The following is a 19,976-nucleotide window of genomic DNA, read 5'->3' as shown; positions in this document are numbered from 1 at the left end:
GTTACGCTACTAGCTGTGGATTTGATGGTCATGTCATTGTAGAGGCAGTCATTTACATAGCACTTTGCTCAGGTAGTGAAGGAGAAGGACAAAGTGACCTAGAGATTTAAGGCATACAGTGCCATAATTATTGTAATGAGACAATTCATTTGATTTTATTACTAGGCCACTATGTGCAATCAAAGCATTGAAGCCATATGAATGGTGACTGTAGTAGGCCTGGTGAAACCGGCATCTGACTATAACCCGCAAGCTGTATTTTCCCTATTAAAATCAAACCACAGTATAGCTTACAGCTCACTTTACAAGGTTGTGTATATTGCTACACCGCCTATTCTGGTTTGAATTGAAACATTAAACCATTGCTGGTCTTTCTGGAAGGAAACTGAACTTTTCCTTTGAACTACATGAAAAATCCAAATCTCTCCCACTCCCTACCTCTAATCACAGTAGTAACAGAGAACACATTCAAGCATCCCAAGACATGCTCCACAGTGCACTTTCCAAAGCAGTACCCAATGTCACTGAACCGTCCCATGACTTCTCTACTGAACTTTTCTGGAATGCAGGAAACTTGACAAACGTCCTTGCTCTGAAGGTACTTCTGTTTGACTTAGACTTTTGGGCAGTAGGATTGTTCCTAGCCTGAGGAGGTCTGAAACCTTAAATTTGACCCTGTAGGCATCTGGAAACCAGAGAAAAGAGCAAAGCACAGCAATGGTGTGGTCTCAGCAGGCCTGTGTTGCTGAACAGACAGGCTGTTTTAATCTGAATCAATTTAAGGTAGTTTTCTTTTTAAGAAAGGAATGAAACATCTGCCATAGGTACAGAAAATTATAGTAAACAAGCTTGGAGGCCATATGAATGTGCTCACAGAGGCTAAGTCCAAACCAACATATAGATTTAAGATTCTTCTAAAGTGGAGACATGCTTCCTGGAAGTCTGACTACTTGATAGGGTTTTCAGGCCCAGCAAATTCCACCAAATAAAACGAGGCAGAGAGTAGATGGAAGTAAACTCATTTCACAGAGATCATTTCAACAGCCTCAAGCTGCTAATGAATCTAGACCCTGCCAATGGGAGTTTGGGTCTACAATGACAGGTTTCAGAGTAGCAGCCGTGTTAGTCTGTATTCGCAAAAAGAAAAGGAGTACTTGTGGCACCTTAGAGACTAACCAATTTATTTGAGCATACCCCAAGCAAGATATGTTCATACTGGCATCCCACCTAAATAAAGGTAAGTGCAAAGAACTTGACTTAGGAATGAAAAATCAAATGCACAGCTACACGAGGAATAACTATCTAGACGGTAATACTGCTGAAAAGGATCTGGAGATTGTAGTGGATCACAAATTGAATGAGTCAATACAATGCAGATGCAAAAAAGGCTAATATTCTGAAGTGTATTAACAGGAGTTTTGTCAGTAAGAGACAGGGACAGAATTGTCCCACTCTGCTTGATACTGGTAAAGCCTCAGCTGGAATACTGTGTCCAATTCTGGATGCTATATTTTAGGAAAGATATGGACAAATTAGAGTGAGTCCATAGAACAGTAACAGAAATGATAGTTTTAGAAAATCTGACCTAGGAGGAAAGGTTTAAAAAAAAAAAACCTAGGCATTTAGTCTCAACAGAGGACTGAGTGGGAACCCGGTAAGTCTTCAAACATGCTAAGGGCTATTATAAAGAGGGTGGTGATCAATTTCTCCATGTTCACTGAAGGTAGGACAAGTAATGGGTTTAATCTGCAACAGCGGAGATTTAGGCTATATATTAGGAAAAACTTGCTAACTGTAAGGGTAGTTAAAATCTGGAATAGGATTCCAAGAGAGATTGTAGAATCCCCATAGTTGGAGGTTTTTAAAAACAGGTTGGACGAACACCTGTTAGTGACGATCTAGGTTTACTTGGTCCTAACAGCGCAGGAAGCTGGATGCTGACTTCTCAAGTCCCTTCCAGTCCAACATTTCTATGAATTGTAGCATGGATCATTGCAATCAGCTGACCTAAACTCATGCCATTTCTATTAGAGGTGTATCTTTCATTTCCTATCTGAAACTTTGCTTGAAGTGTTGCTTTAGATAGTTAAATAGCTACAACATTGTCTTAATGGTGGCTGCTTCTAATTTGGAGATTAAACTATTAATTCTATATATCAGTAAAATAATCAGGGAGCTCCTATTGGAATGAAAGCCATTAGAAAATAAGATACTGTAATGTCCCATTAGTGAGCCATTACAAAATGGTCTTAAAGTATGAAACTGTTTAAAACTACAGTAATGAAACAGTAAGCCACTCAAACAAAATTACAAAATGAATTTATTCCAAAAGCATAAGGGAAAGTTTACAGTTGAACAAGGTGGTGCACAGGTGTCTCCAAAAGAATTCACTGCATCAGAAATTAAGAATGAAAGGAAGGGGGGGAAACTAGCTATTTCTGAGGCAGCAAGAACTTTGCTGAAGCTGCACCCATCTCTGAAAAAGATGTCTCAGAAGTTCTCATTGAAACTTCAGTGAGCAAAGAAGCTGCTTGCATCCAGTGATTAGAATATAAATGTGCTTACAAATAGGCTTTGACATTCATTTAGAAATCTTCAAATTATACAAATTATTGCCCTTTGTGAAACAGGCTGAATTTTCAAATGGAAATAACACATCGATCCTGTGCCTATTTTCAAAATGACATTTTGATCATGTCAATTTGTATTTGAAAGCCGAAGTTTAATTGCTCAGCTTCTTACTGACCATCTGAATTTAGCAAGTGTCTTGTAATCAGTAATGTAAGTTCAACTCAAGTGCTTATGGAATGTCCAAAGTTTACCACCACTGTTCCAAAGCTGCACAGAAATCAAGTTTGGAAACAGATTCTGTAGTTTGATAGTTTTGCTGTTCTGGCTTTTTTTTTATTATTATTATTATTATTAAAGGGCCAGTTTTCTAGAAGATCTTGCAATAGTGCCAGAAATACAAATGATGCATTCCTCAGATTGCAGTGATAAATATCAGAGAATGTTAATGAAGACACCTGTGTCAGATTCACAAGCTATTCCTCACAAATACACATGAAACTAGTAGGAAAACATTACTTTTAGGCATTTGGTTTGGGGTATGGTCATCAAAATGTTGAAAATAAAAGTTAGGGAAATCTTCAGTCCTCTAAAGCCTAAGGTATTTTATGTCAACAGAATTTGTTAATATTTCTTCCTTCCCCACAACTTTTCTCCATTTTACTATCACACCTTTTACAATATTCAATCTCTACAAATGACCTGAGGAGAAAGTAAAAAAGTTTAAAGTGGTGAAAATGTGTGTGTGTGGGGTGCGGGGGGGAGAAGGGGGAAGAAGAGAACGACAAAACCAAACCTTTGTGCCAGATCTGCTCTTAAATAAAGTTGTATTTACTGGGTGTCCACTGTTAAATCAAAATCTTAGGTTACCATGAAGGACAAACTAGTACAGAGTCTTTAATTCTCCACCTGAATCAAATAACATAGCTGGATTTTTACAGTGGTACCCAAAATAAAATTTTATTTATATGTTTTTAAAATGCAGTTGGTATTGTTTAAAAAAAAAAAAATTTCAAGTGCCAAACAATCCAGAAATCTTCAAACACACAGGAAAGAGCCAGGCCACTGCTGCTGTCCAACTGCAATTTATGAAGCTTAATTATTGCATCTGACTTTTCCCACTCCTGAAGTACTTCTAGTTTTTTTTTTTTAACCTGTTTTACTGAAATTTCATGGCATATGCATACATATTCATACTGAACATTAAAAACCCATTTGCAAAACACCACTTTTGTATTACAATGTAGGGAGAAGAGTAAGATGTACAAAAACAAAAACATCACATTCTCCACAACTTTAAGTTAAATGATTGCTTCATGCTACAAGCAAAAATTTGTATGTCCATGTTACAGACTTTAAAAATCCAGCATTTGTCTGAATAGTCAACGATTCTGTTATAAAGAGTAAATAAATGCTAATTTAATAATGGTACTCTTCTCCACATATTGCAAGATATTGTTACAGATGAGGAAAGGATTGCTGCAGCTGTCAATCTTAATGGACGTGTACCTTTGTAGTCATCCCTTTCCTGTCCATTATTTAATATATAAACTCAATTACAATATAGTTTTAGTTGAGTAATAGCTGATTTTTAGGTTAATATACAAACTGTCAAGATGTAGTTTCAGATAAAACATCTATGCTGTTTTCCAATTCCGAATAAACCCTGAAGACACTTCTAAAATAACTCAAAATTGCTGACTAATCATCCAAAAATACAGTTGTAGTTTCACTATGGACAAGTTTTGTAGTCCGTTAGAAAAGTAGATCATACATACAAAGGTATAAAGAACATTTAAGTCAGTCTTTAGCAGAAGGCAGTCCTTGAAGGGATACAGTACTCCAGGCAATCCTTTGATGAGCAGTACTTTCACTTTTACTGGTGTTTTACCCCATAATGGCTCTGGAGAATGCAATGGTCTGTTCAGTAGATTCTTCCTCGACTGCGATTACCTCGTCCTCCCCAGCCTCTCCCTCGGCCACCCCGGAAACCACCTCTCTGCTCTGAAAATAAATGCAAACGTTTATCTTATACAGGTCTCTTGTGTTTGAATAGCTGATTAAAAATGAAATTGCAATATATTATCATGCCTGTTACAGCTGTTCTGTTTTAGGTACAATTACCTGGGCTAACCCCATCTACGCAACAGTACTTAAAACCTTCCAACAAGATTATATTATATTGGTTTAAAAGGTTCTCTGTATCAGTTTAAATAAAGAGTTTTTATTGCCTATCCATCACAATATGTCTCAAACACTGACTTCAAATGTGGCTAATCACCTCCTTAAAATTAAGCATATACTTAAGTGTTTTGCTGTACTGGTATCTTAATGTTTTCAGTTTAAGGCTCCAACACCACTGGAAGAACCAGAGGACATAAATGAACTGTTTGTATATTGGAGTCGGTTTTTCATTTAGCTCCATTAAGAATGAGTTTGATCTCACTGGAAGAACCAAAGTGTCTCAAGGTTTCTCAGGCTTCTGTTAGTAGCCTATCTAGAGTCTGATCCCAGTGGAAGCCTAAATACATCAAAACATTTTAGACCCCTACTATTTTTTCCTCCCCTTGTAATAGTTATTAAGCCTTTAAAATTACATTAAGCTTAACTCTACAACTCTACAAAGGGAAGGACAGAACTTTGGATATTTAAAATTAGACATATTTGAATGAAAACCTCAAAGTTGACCATCCTCAGAGGATCCTGCACTAACGGGGACAAATTAGATGAACAGAATCATTTCCAGCTATAATTTCTAAAATGATATTAAAAGTTAAGATAGCCTGTAGCCCTTAAGGGTCTGCCTACCATGTCTAAAACTGGTGTTGACAAAAATTACAATATTGGAGACAACAGAATTTTCTTTGTTAAGAACAGAACATTACTTTATATCATAATATAATGTGGAATCTCAGCTTTCAGACAATTTAATCCCCAGATCTGCAAGAGACCGGTGGCTGCTAAAATGATGTTGCAAAGTTGCTTAGTTATTAGGCTGGTAAACTTATCCTATTACTAGACCAGTGATTTAAAAAAATATAGATACAATTACATGGAAAAATCATGACAGCAAATTCTGGATCATCTGAGGATCTGGAAAGGAATTTGCTTAACTGACATCCTTCCCAGAGGGGTATAATTCACCCTGCAAGGTTCTTCCAAACTCTCCAACTTACCATAAGAAAAGCTACCCAGGTTGCTACTGTATTTCCCACTGGGTGGGTTGTATATTTGCCTGGCATCCCTTTTTGGTCCTGCTGGAGCCTTCTTCGGTGGTGAACTTGAAGTTGTATCTTCACTAGTTCTTTTTTGACTACAAAGGCAAGAAAATATAAAGAGAAGTCTTTGAAAGATGCTGCACTATTCCCGAGGTAGTAAGTACAGACACAGTATGCTCACCCCCATAGATTAGCATTTATGAGCCAGTAGAGCTGTTAATGAAGACACTCTGGAAGATGGTATTGTAGAACCTTCCTAAAAGACTGATCCCCATTTTGATTAAATTATCTACTGTATCATCCCAGCAAGTCTTGACACCTTATACCACTCGCCAACAACTAGAGCTGTTATGTGGCTCACAGTGTGGGAAACTGGATCCTGAGACTACCACTTATGCACAATGCCTACAACGTACTATTATACAATTGTAACCTTAATTCTATCTAAGATTTTTGCATGCGAATCTTTGGTTTTTAGCTCATGTGCTGAACAACATACACTGGCAAGTTGTTGTACATCATAAAATAAAAATTCCACAATGTGTGTATGCAATAATATCACTTTAAGCAAGTTTTCCTGGTAACTCTTACCCTGCATCAGCCTTCTGTACAGGTTTCCAAGACAGCGTAACTGTGCTCTTGTAAGAAGGGGGAATGTGGAAAAGGTCCTAAACAAACAAAATTGTGGACATTTTACCACAAAATGAAGTCCACGCCAATAATACTCCATAATCTTACCTATATTATGAGTCTGCATTAATCATACTTCCCTATTCCCCCAACCTCCTTCAAACAAGCTCTTTAAAACCAAAGATGTTAAGTCCTAGGATCCAGAAACAAGAATTACCTGGATGAACCACTTAAAAAAATTCAGCTACTTTATTCCATGCACTCTAATATGAAATTCTAATTTCATATGAACAGAAGTGTCTCATGCTATGATTCTGCACAGTATATTAATATGTGTACTGTACATTACTACAATGAATTACAATGGCTCCTGTGTGGATCTCTGCTATTTCCACCACGGTGCTAAGAAGCAGCATGGGATTGAGCAAAGAATTGGCTCACACTAGAGTGCCACGGTATGAACTTTGAAGGGAAAGTATAACCAAAACAGTTTTCTTTAAAAACATTAAACCTTAAGTCAGCATTTCAGGGATATATTTCTAACTATAGATACCGAAGCATTGAATGTTACGAGGCAAGACTTGCTCAATCCTTAACTTGCTTTTATGCTTAAATATCCTGTAAACTCCATCAAACCTGCTGAAATCAGACAGAGCAAGTAAATCCTAAACTGAAAATCATTGTTATAGAATAATTGGCCCAAATTTCTGATCAAAATGACACTGCAAAGGACAACTGACCCATTATAGTGTTTTTTTGAAGTAAATCTTCCCCTCATGATACTGAATCATCAATTTATTGGCCTACAAACAAAGGGCTGCAACACTTAAAATTCCAGCTCCTCAGCAGGGTAATCCACCCAATTCAAGGTGGCTGGATGTCTTGATAATGATGCCACAAACTTTATACAGTGAGCAGGTAGAGTACTGAAATGGATTTCAGTTAGCCAGTCACTGTTACTTTCAATTCAATAAGCCGTTTATTTATTAATTTCCATTGTTAGTTGCTAATATGTAGATCCAGAGAGTTCACAAAGGAAATGTACTCGAATGACAGAAGGGGAGCACTGATCTCCTCAGACCAGGAAATTAACAAAAACTTAAGAGAAGAACTTTAACGTAGTGCCAATGCTGAATTTGATTTACTCCACGGTAGAGATGACAGTGGAGCATCTTGACAATAACATTTGATCCCCATCTGGGAAATTTCTCAATAGCTCTCTGTTCCCGAGCCTTCCTTTTCAGAGATCCTTCTATTACAGACCTGTTCCATGTTTAGACATAACAGAAGATTTAAGGCTTACCTTGATTAAAACATTGATGTTATTAGTTATTTTCAAGGCGACCACTTTAATTTTGTTCTGCAAAAGGGGAAAAATACAGCAATTTTAGTGATTTGAGATTATGTCCGATGCATTTAGTGAAGACAGATATACTGGAATTTTACTGCACACCTCCAAATAAATTTCTATGACCTTGATGAGACATCTATACCAAATTTCTGTAAATGACTTAGCTGTTATAATTTTTAGTTCTCAGTAATTTTGCATTTAATGAAAATCAGTTGGCTCTAGAATTCCAGGATCTCCAATTTTCTACCATTCTTTGTTCAATACATTTAGGTGTCTCATTCAAAACAAAATGTATGGTGTGTAACTAGGCCAAACAGACACAATCTGTGGGTGAACAAAACACTACTATAATCTGAAAGCCAAAGTTCAACTGTGACCTGTTGATCTAGCAGCATGTGGTTATGGCTTAGAAGTGTCCCCCCCATCTCCAGAAGTGGCACCTGGATAGATGACATTGCCTGTCACGCATCCACTTGTATCTATCTGCCCCAATTCAGGTTTGCAATACAAACCCAGTCAAGAGAGCGTAACTGAAACAAATGCAGGAACTAAGGGATGTTCAACAGTAGCAGCCCAGCAAAAACCTTTTGCAGAGAACTCTCTGTCACTGTCTTGTTTCAATATGCAAGGAAGATTGGCCATGATCAGGCATAACTACTGAATAATCAGATACTGACTTCGGAAGCTAGCATCACTGGTTTTTTGTATGTGGAGTAACATTGCTTTTGAAATCCATGATTGGTGCTGCAACAGATGGGAAACTTAACTGCTTAGAGAATTGCAGGACTGTCACATTAACAAGCCCAGGACACTGAACACTGCTTTCTGGTATAAAGCGTTGGTAAACTGCCTTTATTTAAAAAAATAAATAAATAAATTTGAGGATAATGCCCTGAAAGTGACAGAGCACTGATTAGAGACAAGCAACAGTACAGTGAGGTACTATGCCAGCTTCTCTCTGCAGCTCTGCTAAGCCAGTTCAATCTTCTCTGTTGCCCTCACTGTTCTAGTGCTTGGCCACTGTACAGCTCTGGTAATGAGCCTCAGTCCCAATCTGCTGCACTCCCTGCTAATCAGTGCACCCAAGTCCTGATTTCCAGCATCCTCTGGCACTGCAGTCCTGTGCTCTCACACAGCTCTTTCAGCTTCCTTGACTGCTGACCTGCAGCACAGTTGGTACTCCAAACTTGGACATGGCCAAAGGCACCTGATTTAGTACTTTTGTAGTACTGAGAAATATCATCAACAAATTTGAGTTCAAATTCATTTGCACATGAGGAGAATTGAACCTGGGTCTGTAGAGGTAAGAGAATGGTGCATTCATACATGCTGTCATCTAGCACTTAATAAATCTAGAAAACATTTGCCACTTTCCAGACCACGAAACAAAGTTTATTCAAACTACAAGAGCTTTCTCGCGTCTAAAATACTTGCTATCAGCTGTATTGATAGTATTTGCCTGAAATGCAGTGTCAATCTACATTCATTTAGTAGGCTTAAGCAGCATAGTGACAGTCATTTCCCAGTATCATTCAATTTTAGTCATCTCAGCAAAAAAGGCTGGCTTTTATAATGGTTTGCAATAGCTATTCAGTAGAATTGATAAGAGAACTGCTTCCAGGGAATACATACCTCTTCTGTTTTTAAGGCTTCACCTGTTTTTCCTTGAAGTGCCAGACGAAGCTGTCGTATATAAACCTGCAACCCTCGGGCAAAATACTGTAGCCTAACAGAAAAATGAGTTTAAAGTATTTAATGAACCCCAATCAAGCCAAGCACAAAACTTCACACATTCCTGTAAAAGAATAGCACAAGCAAAAGGAAAACCGTAATATGACAAGAGTTTTTTTATTTTTAAATAAATGCTGAAAACATTTTTCAATCAGTTCATTATTTTGCTTTCTAATCTGATTTATGCTTCTCCCGCACCCAAACAGTTCAGCAGAGGAAGGATCAATAATATTCTACACTGACACTTCCAGTATGTCCATTGCAGCTGGGTTTGCAGCTAAAGTGATCATTCCAGTCTCTCATACATTACCTGATTTTGAAGTCTTTCAATTTCTCTGCATTGAGCTTGGACGTGAGGAAGTCTGGAAGCTTTCGCCCCAGCTGATGAAAGCTATACAACAAACACTCCACATAGCTGAACTGCAACTTGGGCTCTTCATTACCTGCATTTTCCCCATTCTCTGCTTCCTCTGGAGGAAGTGGCATGTACTCCTGATGAACACCAAGCAGAACAGATACATGAGACACTTTCACTCACCTGTTCCCTTTTCTCCACTTTTTGCATCCCACCCACTTTCACAGGAGGGCAAGGCTACGAAAAATAAAACCTCAATATAGGAAATAAACAGCATTACCAAATCAGTTAGCTAAATATGTAAGCAGGTTAGCAGTCTAATCTATTTACCAGTTTCTCTTGAATGTATGGTCATACAAAACTTCTCTTTAACTTCAGCGTTTGGAAACAGCCAGTCCAGCAAACACCTAACTTATCAATACCACTCTGTGCATTGTTGGATTGTAGGGAGGACAACTAACATTTTTTCTATAGGCTCTGCTGCAGTCTTGTACAGACTCCAACTAGTTTAAGCTACATTACATAGGGCCTTATCTATTCTGACAATTCTAACAGAGTCTCCCTTCATTGCACTAGCTCCATGTTACTATCATTTGTTTCCAGGCTAGTGCAGATCAGCTACCAACACTTTTATCAGCATCTCAACTATACCTGCTCTGAGCCAGTAAGTGTCTGTGGTAGCCCTGCCACTACTGCCAGCACGGACGGATTTTAAGATCATCATACAAACACAAACCGTACTACTTTCTTCAACTTGGATCAAAAATGGTGTGTAGAGAAATCATCCAGTTCTGCAATGCTATGGAAAGATTCAAAGTGGGCAAAGAGATCTTTGCTCTTATTTGTCTTGAACAGAAGAATAACCAGGGGTAACTACCTTTACAGGAAGGGACCAAAGATAAATGGGTAATAAGCAACTAAAGGTCACTCACTTTTAGGAGTGCATTTTTTATTATTGTATCACAGCAAAAGTCTGCCTTACCAGTAATTTATCAAAAAGCTTCTTCAAGTTTGATTCTAACTTTTCCATGTCACCACAAAACGAACTCATTTCAGCAAGTAGTTTCAATACCTACAAACAAGAACAGCTCTTGGTAAAGCTAAGAGTTATAATCACATAGTTGCATAATTTTAAATAAAAGTGGATTGCAACATTAACATGGCTTCTTCAGCATATCACAACATTCATTTGCCACAAACATCAATCATGATTTTGTAAAGTCTATAAAATACAACTCATGCCAGGTGAGGGACATCTTACCTTTAATGCAGGCTTTAAGTACCAGAGATTTGTAGAGAACTAAAATTAACATGTGACAGTAATATTTATACATGTATCTTAACAATTGTTAAGCAGTGAATGCCAGACTAAGCTTGTCTGAACCTCCTGTCTGCAGTCTACCAGATATTCATTCAAGCCTCCTTCCTCAATGCATTTAAGTTCCTCCTAAAGCCTCACTCCCTCCATGATATCCACAAGAAGTGACAATAAAAGTAATGAATATAAAAAGGTATTCAAGTTATTCCCTCCTGGCTTCTCAGTGCCTCTTGTCTATCTGGCTCTTTCAACTTGTACGCTCTTTCAGGCAGGAATTTTTCTTTTGTTTGTTTTGCACAGCACAAGCACATTGCTGATAAAGAGGTAACTCTGAGGGGACTATTTGGAAGACAATGTGAAGGAATAGCAACAGCTTGGAAAGTTCAGTGAGGTTACCACATGACTAATGACTATAGTCATTATTCCTCTTAATTAGGGTAAGGCTTTTGCTTTCTGTATTGACTCTTAGGCATTAGAAGGTTCTGCTCAACCCAGCTCCATCAGCTGGCAGAGTTCTGTGATCTTTCCTTATGTTATTAACTAGAAGAGCCATAGAACAGTAGATCAGCAAATTGCTGGAAAACACACTGAAGTTTTTACAATCTCAAGAGTGTTATGCAGAGAAACACTCACTTCTGCAATAAGCACCATGATGTGTATATTTGAGGTTTATTAGCTCTTACAGGCTTAGCTTACCTCTAACTGGATATCAAGGCCCTCCACTGGAGTAGTCAGGGAACTGAGGTTTGGTAACACATGCTCGCAGAAGTAAGTCACAAACCTTGTAGAATGAACATTTTTCTGTAAAAGTTCAGAAAGACACTAAGGTTACTGCAGGAGTTTGATTTAATTTTTTCCCACCTTCCCTGCCCAATGGACACCCATCATTTTGCTACCCCTTAGCTAATTTCTCCCTTCAAAACACACGGGCCCTTCCAGCTAAGAGTGGTGCCTAGGCTACAGGTGATTTTGATAAAATTGCAAATGCTTATTTTTTCCTATCTGTAACAGTTCCATTTCCCGGAAAACAGGCTTTAAACTACTGCAGTATGCCTGGCAATGGACTGAGTTAATCAATGTTTAAATTTAAATCCATCAGCAGAACATTTTCTATTGGACTCTGCTCTCACCTCTGCAATATTCCTAACCCTCACTGAGAATGGAGCAAGAGGGTGAACTTAGGATTCAAATCCAGCTCTCTCTCTTGACAGCAGATAGTGCTAGGTCAGCCCATGAGGTAAGACTTACCCATATGAGGTAAGACACTATGTATAATTAATAGCATACCTGGCAAATATTCACTTTTTATGTCTAAAGAGGGGATTGTTACAAGATTCTAAAGTCTGAGCCAAAAAAAATACAACCCAGGAACTTTTGCAAGGGCTCATCCCTCTCTGGCTGTGTGAGTGCCAGTGTTTTAAAAAGAAGTTATTAACCTATTTCTGAAGTTAGGCTGAAGCCTTTTTTCAATGACTCTCTTTCAGTACAAGTGGTAATCTGTGTCTGATATAGTTGAGAGATGGCGCTTTCACTTGGCCAGAAGTCCTTGCCCACGACCTTAAATCCTGCCTTTATCTTATGATGACTTTCCCTTGCAAGACTGGAGCAAAAGCTGACAAAACTCTTTTGAACACAGGATGTCTCAGAAGTTGCACAGTTCCTTCTGTGCTATAGGTACCAAAAGAAACCACCACATTTTCCTTTAAGAGAGACTGTCAAAGTCTCCTGGAGTGGAGGAGTGCATCAAAAACAGTTAAATCAGTGAAAGTGTTAGAATTTCAGCGGATTCTCCATTTTACAAGATGGGGAGCTAGGGTTCAGAGATTAAATAACCTACCAAAGATCACAAAGGAACTCTGTGACACAGCCACAAATACAAGCCAGTGCTTTAATCACAAGGACATACTTCCTTTCCCATACCCCTCTTATAATGTTGACTTGTGATGTTTTCTGAAAGAGCAGTTCCTAAAAATTACATTGGGCACGTAGAGCCAAGGCAATAGAATTGCCCATCTGCCAGGGATGCTAACAATGAGAAGAAAGAATGGTATTAAAAGCCTTCTGTAACCATGGAAGAAAGTTATCTTTACTAAATTAAGCCTAGAAATTGCACAGAGTTTATTAGAGAGAGAGCGCCTAGAATCATGTTGGCAAGATTCTCTTCCATAACCAATAAAGAAAATTTCAATTCTCTCAGCTAACACACTAAGACAAATACCACATCTGCTGACGAATAGAGGTGGGAGACTGAGACATCATTCACATCAAATTCTTCAATTTGTGAGAAAGCAGGTACTTAAGGAAGACACAAGTTCTTATGATTTACAAATCTGAATGGAAATTCTCCAGAACAGATCAGTCCAAAATACATGTAAGACTTAGGTCAGAGAAACTGCTGACTATAAGTCACAGCTGTGCAATCACTCTGACACAGCTAGTCATGACATTAAAGACATTACAGTCCGCAACTTTAATATCGTACTAACTATACAAAGGAAAGAAATACATACTGAGAAGAGTGGCACTGCCTGTCGAGTGCACTGCAAGAGTCTGTCCACACAATCTGGATCGGACGGATTAAAAGTTTGCTCCAGGTCAGCTTGTTCAGCCACCAGTTCCACCAGTTGCTGCCTCCCGCTCACTGTCTGTAAGCTTTTTAAGCCAGATAATATCTTCATGAAAAGGACAAATTCCTCACCCGTCACATCTTCAAGGACCTTAAAATAAAAGCAGAAAACAGAATCCCACTGAGGCAATTTGTAATACCCGTCTCCTATTACACTTAAGTTGGTAAATAGCACTGTTATCCAATAGTACAGTTTTAGCTCCCTACATTTTTTAAAAAATGGGAAAACATACAGTATCTCTGTATATGCCTCTGGGTTAAAGTAACGAGAGGGTGCCACAGACAGAAATGCTATCAAATTGAGCATAGGACCTCACTTTGCTCAGCCAATTATTTTTAAATATCGACTCTCTTTAGATTACTAACAAAAACTTGAATGCCTAAAACTGAAAGAACTTTAACCATGCAATTTACTTCTTATTGTTTGGTCAGTTTTCTTGATTTTTGCATTTCTCTCAGTCTGGACAATGAAAACAGATTATAAATAAAAGTGGACAAAATAGTTGCGTCTGCATTGACACAGTCACATAATGCTGTAACATCTGGGTTGCAAACACAGAAGCATAGAATATCAGGGTTGGAAGGGACCTCAAGAGGTCATCTAGTCCAACCCCCTGCTCAAAGCAGGGCCAATCCCCAATTTTTGCCCCACATCCCTAAATCTCCCCCCCCCAAGAACTGAACTCACAACCCTGGTTTTAGCAAGCCAATGCTCAAAACAACTGAGCTATCCCTCCCCCAATCACAGAATCATGTATACAGTCCCATAACTGTGCATGGCGTTTTAAACAATTGAATACTGGAAACCTTTCTATTACAAAAAAGCTGATTTAACAGAACCTAAATTTGGAGTGAAATACAACACTTACCTTCTTTGATTCAGTTAATATGAGCTCCTCTACTTCCTTTGTTAACACTTCTTCAGGAAGGGTCTTGAGTTTGGTAGAGAGGAACTTGATAGCTCGTTCTCTCACAATATCCTCTCCCTGAAGAATCTGACTGAACAAGCCTCCCAGTGTCCCTGAAATCCAAACAATTACATTAATGCAAACCGTTCAACAATTTTATAATTATGATATACAGTAAAAAGAAAAACTGCTTTCCAAATTGGAAAAGCTCCAGAACTTATTTTAAAATTGCTAGTTTTAGAAACAAGGTAAACATACACCACAGCAGAAAGAAATAGCTCTTAAGGGCATAGATCATGCCTTCCTGTATGTTTGCATATCAAACACCACATTTTGGGTGCCACTATATTACAAAGTTGTAATGGCTCTGTATTTACATAAGCCAAACAGCTCAAGATCTGTGACACAGAACAGCAAGTGATAACATTTGCTTAAAATTCTACACTGCCCTGCAGCAGATACAAAAACCATTCCTGATCTCACTCCTTGAGACTTATCAGCGACTGGTGAGCACTTTAAACAATAAAAACATTATATATAAGAGTCTGCTATTTACCTTTAGCATCCATCTTAAATATACTTAACAGAGCATTGTTCACCAAGTTGAATTCTGCGGAATCATCTGGGGAAGAGAAAATTCAAAGTCATGCATCTTTCTGATATGCTGAAGTAAGGGCAAGAATAAGAGGTCAAAAGAATACTTCAGCATAATACAAAAAGGTTTCTAACTCCTGACATCTGGTTACAAAGAGCAAGTCACTGCAGAGTTTAAATGTTTAACAAATATTTCCTGTCACCCTGGCATATTTGCACTGCAGATATAAGATGTCAACGACAGGGGAAAAGAAATGGAGCAAAAACAGGATATGAAGACAACTGTGGCAGATTGCTACATAACAAGCTAATGAATCAACAGAGGAATTCAGTTTCCACAACTATAACTCTCTTCAACCAAACCAGCCACAAACATACATGTAACAGAAGCACATGGCAGCAGGAAATAGGCAAGGAAATCATCAGTACACGTTACCTGACTGCAGAAGCTGGGTCAGTATGTCTGCCACCCGGGGAAGATTATCTCCTGTGGCAAACTGAGGCAGCTCCTTGATTGCTTGGCGTCGGATCTGTCAAAATGAAACACTGTCATCATCTGAACAGAAGAGTCAAAATCTTAGCACATAATTACAGGCAGATTAGAATCAGTGCAGTCTCAAACAAGGTTCAGAAGAAAAACAGCTGAATGAGAAAAACAATCATGCGTTTGGTATCTAAACCAACAAAGAGTAAGATGATTTAGGGCTAGTCTACACTGGCAATGCTAAAGTGCTGCTGCGACAGCGCTTTAACGTGCCTTGTATGGTCGTGGCACAGCATGGGGGGAGAGAGCTCTCCCAGTGCTCTAAAAAACCCACCTCCAGGAGGGGCGTGGCTTCCAGCACTGGTGCACTGTCTACACTGGCGCTTTACAGCGCTGAATCTTGCTGCGCTCAAGGGGGTGTTTTTTCTCACCGCTGAGTGAGACAGTTGCAGTGCTGTAAATTGCCAGTGAAGACGAGCCCTTAGTGTGTGACTTCTGCTATCTTTTACTTCCAGTAGCATCCCTGAATTAAATGCTGAACTCAAATATTCTGAATTGCAGATGCTGATGTGAACTGCAGAACCATGTGAGGTTTCTGATTTATCTAACTGTGCTGTGCCATTAGTTCCATACCGAAAAGTCTCTGCCCCAGCTATTAATCAGACACTAGTGACAGCTCAAACTTCAACATTTATGGTTGGTTTGGAGAAGTCTTATGAACAGATATTTGCAGATTATAAAATAACTATGATTTCATCTTGAGCCTAATTTTGTTGGGAAAATGCCATTTTAACAGATTCTTTAAACGCTTACATAAAAAAAATCACTAACGGATCAAAACCTCACGAACCAAATTTGGATTAAAAAATAATACAACTTCCATCCTTTATCTGATCATTTTCTACCACTTCTAGATAGGTATTATGGGCTAAAACAGAAAGGATAGGTTCGTTTAGTGTACAAGACAGAGCCAGAAATACTGGGTTTTCTTCCCAGCACAACTGAGACTTCCTGTCTGACCTTGTGCAAATCACCTAAGTCTCGTTTCCAGAGGTGCTTAGCCTACAGAATCCCCCTCAAAGCAAACCAGAGTTGTGGGTGCTTAGGATGCCTGGAAAATCAGGTGGTTTTTTTAATTTTCTGCCTCATGTTTCCACTGTGTAAATGTAAAATGGTAGAAATGTTTCCTTAACTTCAAGAGAAGATGTAAGGCTTAATACATGTAAAGTACTTTGATATAAAAAAAGTGTTAGGAACATGAAAAGTATTTTTAGTTCAGTCTCTGGCTAGAGAATTTTTTCCTGTAACTAGAAAGCGTCGAGTCACAAGGGATGGTGAAGAAAAAAACCCAACAAAGATTTAGCCGGTGATAGAAGATGAGTACAATTACAATGTGTTCTTCAGACATTATTAGCATTATCATGAGCTAAGTGACAGGCATCTGTAGGAATCAGCTTACTTCACCCAAAGTGATAAGAATTGCTTTGACTGAAATAAGAGGAAGGCACTAATGTAGTGTTAATTTAATTATAATTTTATGACACACAGACATAATATGTTTTGAAACATATGGACACTGAAGTCCAATTTTTTGGAGGAAAATACTTATATAAAATGGGACAGGAATAAAAAGGAGCACAAAATAAAACTCAATATAGCAGCATGCTACAAAATGTCCAGCATGTATCCTTACAGAAACATCTTCATCTTCACAGAGGTCCAGTTGGGCATTGATAGCTGAATCAGCCAGCTCAGGGAAATGTTTGAAGAACTTTGGAATAAACTGTGCTGCTAGCCTCTTCTCCTTGGCACCTCCCTTTACGCCATCCAATATCACCTGATAAGCATCTTTATGCTAGAAGAGAAGACAGACTATATAAAGCAGAGCATACTTTGGATTTCCCTAGGACCTAGAAAGGACTTTTTACTCTCAGTTGCACTTCAGTTTCATCATTAATACAGCAACCTATTTACAAAAAGTTCACGTATATTAATGATAAATTAACTGGACTATAATTTTCTTTGGCATAACTGTACTGACTACTAATCAAACCAACAAAATTATTGACCAAAAAATAAAGGCTGCATTTAAAGAAAAAAATTACTGTCCAAAGCACCAATAAGGTAGGAAATGGCCTTATGGTATTCTACTTCTTATGAGTGGCAAAATTTCCACTGACTTCAGTAAGAGTAGATCAGGTACTTAACAGACAATTGGATGAGTAAATCACCTTCTGTTCAGCTGAATAACGTTAAATTTTTATTTATACCATCTAAGAGCCAAATGCTGCAATCAGATCCACATGAGCAGACCCTAAAACACAAGCAGGGTCACAATGAACTTGATGATTACCAGGGTTCCATGGCAGGATCAGAACCTGGAAATCTACTATCTAGACAGGGGAAGGAATTATTATTTGTAAAAGCTATAAGAACTACAAAAATTAGTTTCTCTCTCAGATCAAGTTTGACATTTGATCTTTCACCTGGCCTTACCAAGGCATTTTTTTTTTAAATTAATCTAGCAACCCAGGAAATTCTACTGAGAAGCTTTTCTTTTCATGCTCCAAAGATGACTGCTGGCCAGAACTGGACAAGCAATCTTTCTGTCCCCAAATTGTACATTAGTACGTGACAGTAATTCACAGATGAATAATTATATTGCTCTTAATCAAATAATTGTTCTTACCACCTGTATTTTAAATAAACTATTGAACATCATTTCTATACTTGGAATTATGTTTTCTCTCTGACCAGTAACCCCACAGTTGTCATTTACTTTGACTGTTTTCATTTTCACTCCTACATCTGCTTAGATGTTCAATACACACAGGCCCAGATCCTGCAAGCTCTTCTGCACATCCTTAACTCTACTTGTTTATGTAAAGTTATGCAGGATGGAAACCTTAAAATTCTAGCGGAAGTTTCCCAAACAGCATACTATAACTGGAGCAAAAAATCCGAATACTTTATTCTAAAGAAAATGAACTGAGTTCTATTTTTAACACCCTACTCTCCTCAGTGTTGCAGAAAGGATGCTTTACTTAGCACAGCCTGTTCTGTGTGGCGATAATAAATTTAAAAGCTGTAAGACATGTCTTTTTTTCTTTTTATGACTGCCACAAGTTTTTCTGGGTCAAACACTGATCAAAGCAGGTCTGTTTTCTGAGACTGAGTTAATAACTCCAACCACCTAACACCACATTTAAAAGAGAGCCTCAGGCCTGACAAGCAGGACAGAGCTTCAAAGAACTGATTTTTCAGAGGTGACGGCTACCCACAACACCCAATAAAACGGAACAGGAGCAGCGGGGGCTGCGCACTTCTGGAAATCAGGCCTTCAACGTCCCGGAGAAACGTTGGCTACAAAACCCTTTCACGCCTGAGATCAAAGCGGCGTGTCACGAATGCAAGGTCGAGTCCCCCTCCAACAGAAGGAGGCCGGGTCTGCAGCCACAGCAAACGGCCGGAGAAGAGACGAGGGCCAGGCTAACGCCACTGGCCCAGGCGGGCGCGCTGGGCGGCGTGCGCAATATTTTCATCAGTTACTTTTTTTTGCTTAACCCGCTGCCCGCCAGCCTGCTCAGCCCCTGGCCGATCCCCCACTCCTGGGCCCCCCCGCCCCAGCAAGCCGCCCCTCCACCCTTATCCCGCTGCTTCCAGCCCGGGCCAGGCCTGCGCCCCGCAGCTTCCCCCCAGCCGGGAGCCGCCGCACTCGAGCCCGGGGCTTTCCGGGGCCGTGCAGGCCGCGGCCGGGACCCACCTGCCCCGCGGTCTCGGTGGCATCGGCCAGGATCCCATAGTTGCGGTAAAGCTCCTCCACGGTCGGCATCGTGCGGCGCGGGCCGGAGCTGGAACCGAGGCCGCCGCGGCTCAGGGCTGCTTCTCCGGCGGCTGCTGCTCAGGCGTCTACCGCCTCGGCCGCTGCGACTGCTGCTGCGGCTGCTGCCCCCGAGCGAACGCACTCAGCCCCGCGCCTCCTGCGGCAGCGACCCCTGCAGGCGCGGCGGACTCACTGCGGCCGGGCGGGGACGCGCAGAGCCGCCGGGGGAGCGCGCCCCTGGGCAAGAGCCCGGCCGGCGGGCTGGCCCGGCGGGCCGCCTCTTGCGCAGTGTTGCAGGCCGGGGCAGCAGCTGCTGCTGTCCTGCTGGTCCCCCAGGAGCAGACCCTTGCCCTCCCCAGCTGCCCCTCCG

General features: G+C 39.8%; 1 protein-coding gene across 1 annotated transcript; it reads right to left on the bottom strand.

The window, feature by feature from the left end:
* Positions 1-2,302: 2,302 nt before the first annotated feature.
* On the bottom strand, positions 2,303-19,751 carry API5 (apoptosis inhibitor 5). The gene is made up of 14 exons (XM_048855856.2): positions 19,547-19,751; positions 17,477-17,638; positions 15,736-15,829; positions 15,262-15,327; positions 14,667-14,818; positions 13,682-13,888; positions 11,868-11,972; positions 10,836-10,925; positions 9,809-9,990; positions 9,400-9,493; positions 7,720-7,776; positions 6,378-6,454; positions 5,745-5,881; positions 2,303-4,572 (listed from the first exon to the last, which is right to left on the bottom strand). Exons 1-14 carry the CDS (start codon positions 19,613-19,615, stop codon positions 4,493-4,495), a joined length of 1,572 nt encoding a protein of 523 aa, XP_048711813.1. The 5' UTR covers positions 19,616-19,751; the 3' UTR covers positions 2,303-4,492.
* Between the last annotated feature and the right edge of the window lie 225 nt (positions 19,752-19,976).

Source organism: Caretta caretta, chromosome 6 (genome assembly GCF_965140235.1).
Source record: "Caretta caretta isolate rCarCar2 chromosome 6, rCarCar1.hap1, whole genome shotgun sequence".
Lineage (NCBI taxonomy): Eukaryota > Metazoa > Chordata > Testudines > Cheloniidae > Caretta > Caretta caretta.
The sequence above is the reverse complement of the archived record's forward strand: the minus strand, read 5'-3'. Positions and strand labels throughout refer to the sequence as shown.

Excerpts from the sequence above, each read along its gene's own strand:
- API5 (XM_048855856.2), bottom strand. The coding sequence starts at position 19,615 with ATGCCGACCGTGGAGGAGCTTTACCGCAACTATGGGATCCTGGCCGAT. Across the intron at positions 13,889-14,666 it reads TATTAACTGAATCAAAGAAG|GTCCTTGAAGATGTGACGGG; the intron begins GTAAGTGTTGTA and ends TTTTATTTTAAG. Across the intron at positions 10,926-11,867 it reads GCCTTGATATCCAGTTAGAG|GTATTGAAACTACTTGCTGA; the intron begins GTAAGCTAAGCC and ends TCTTGTTTGTAG.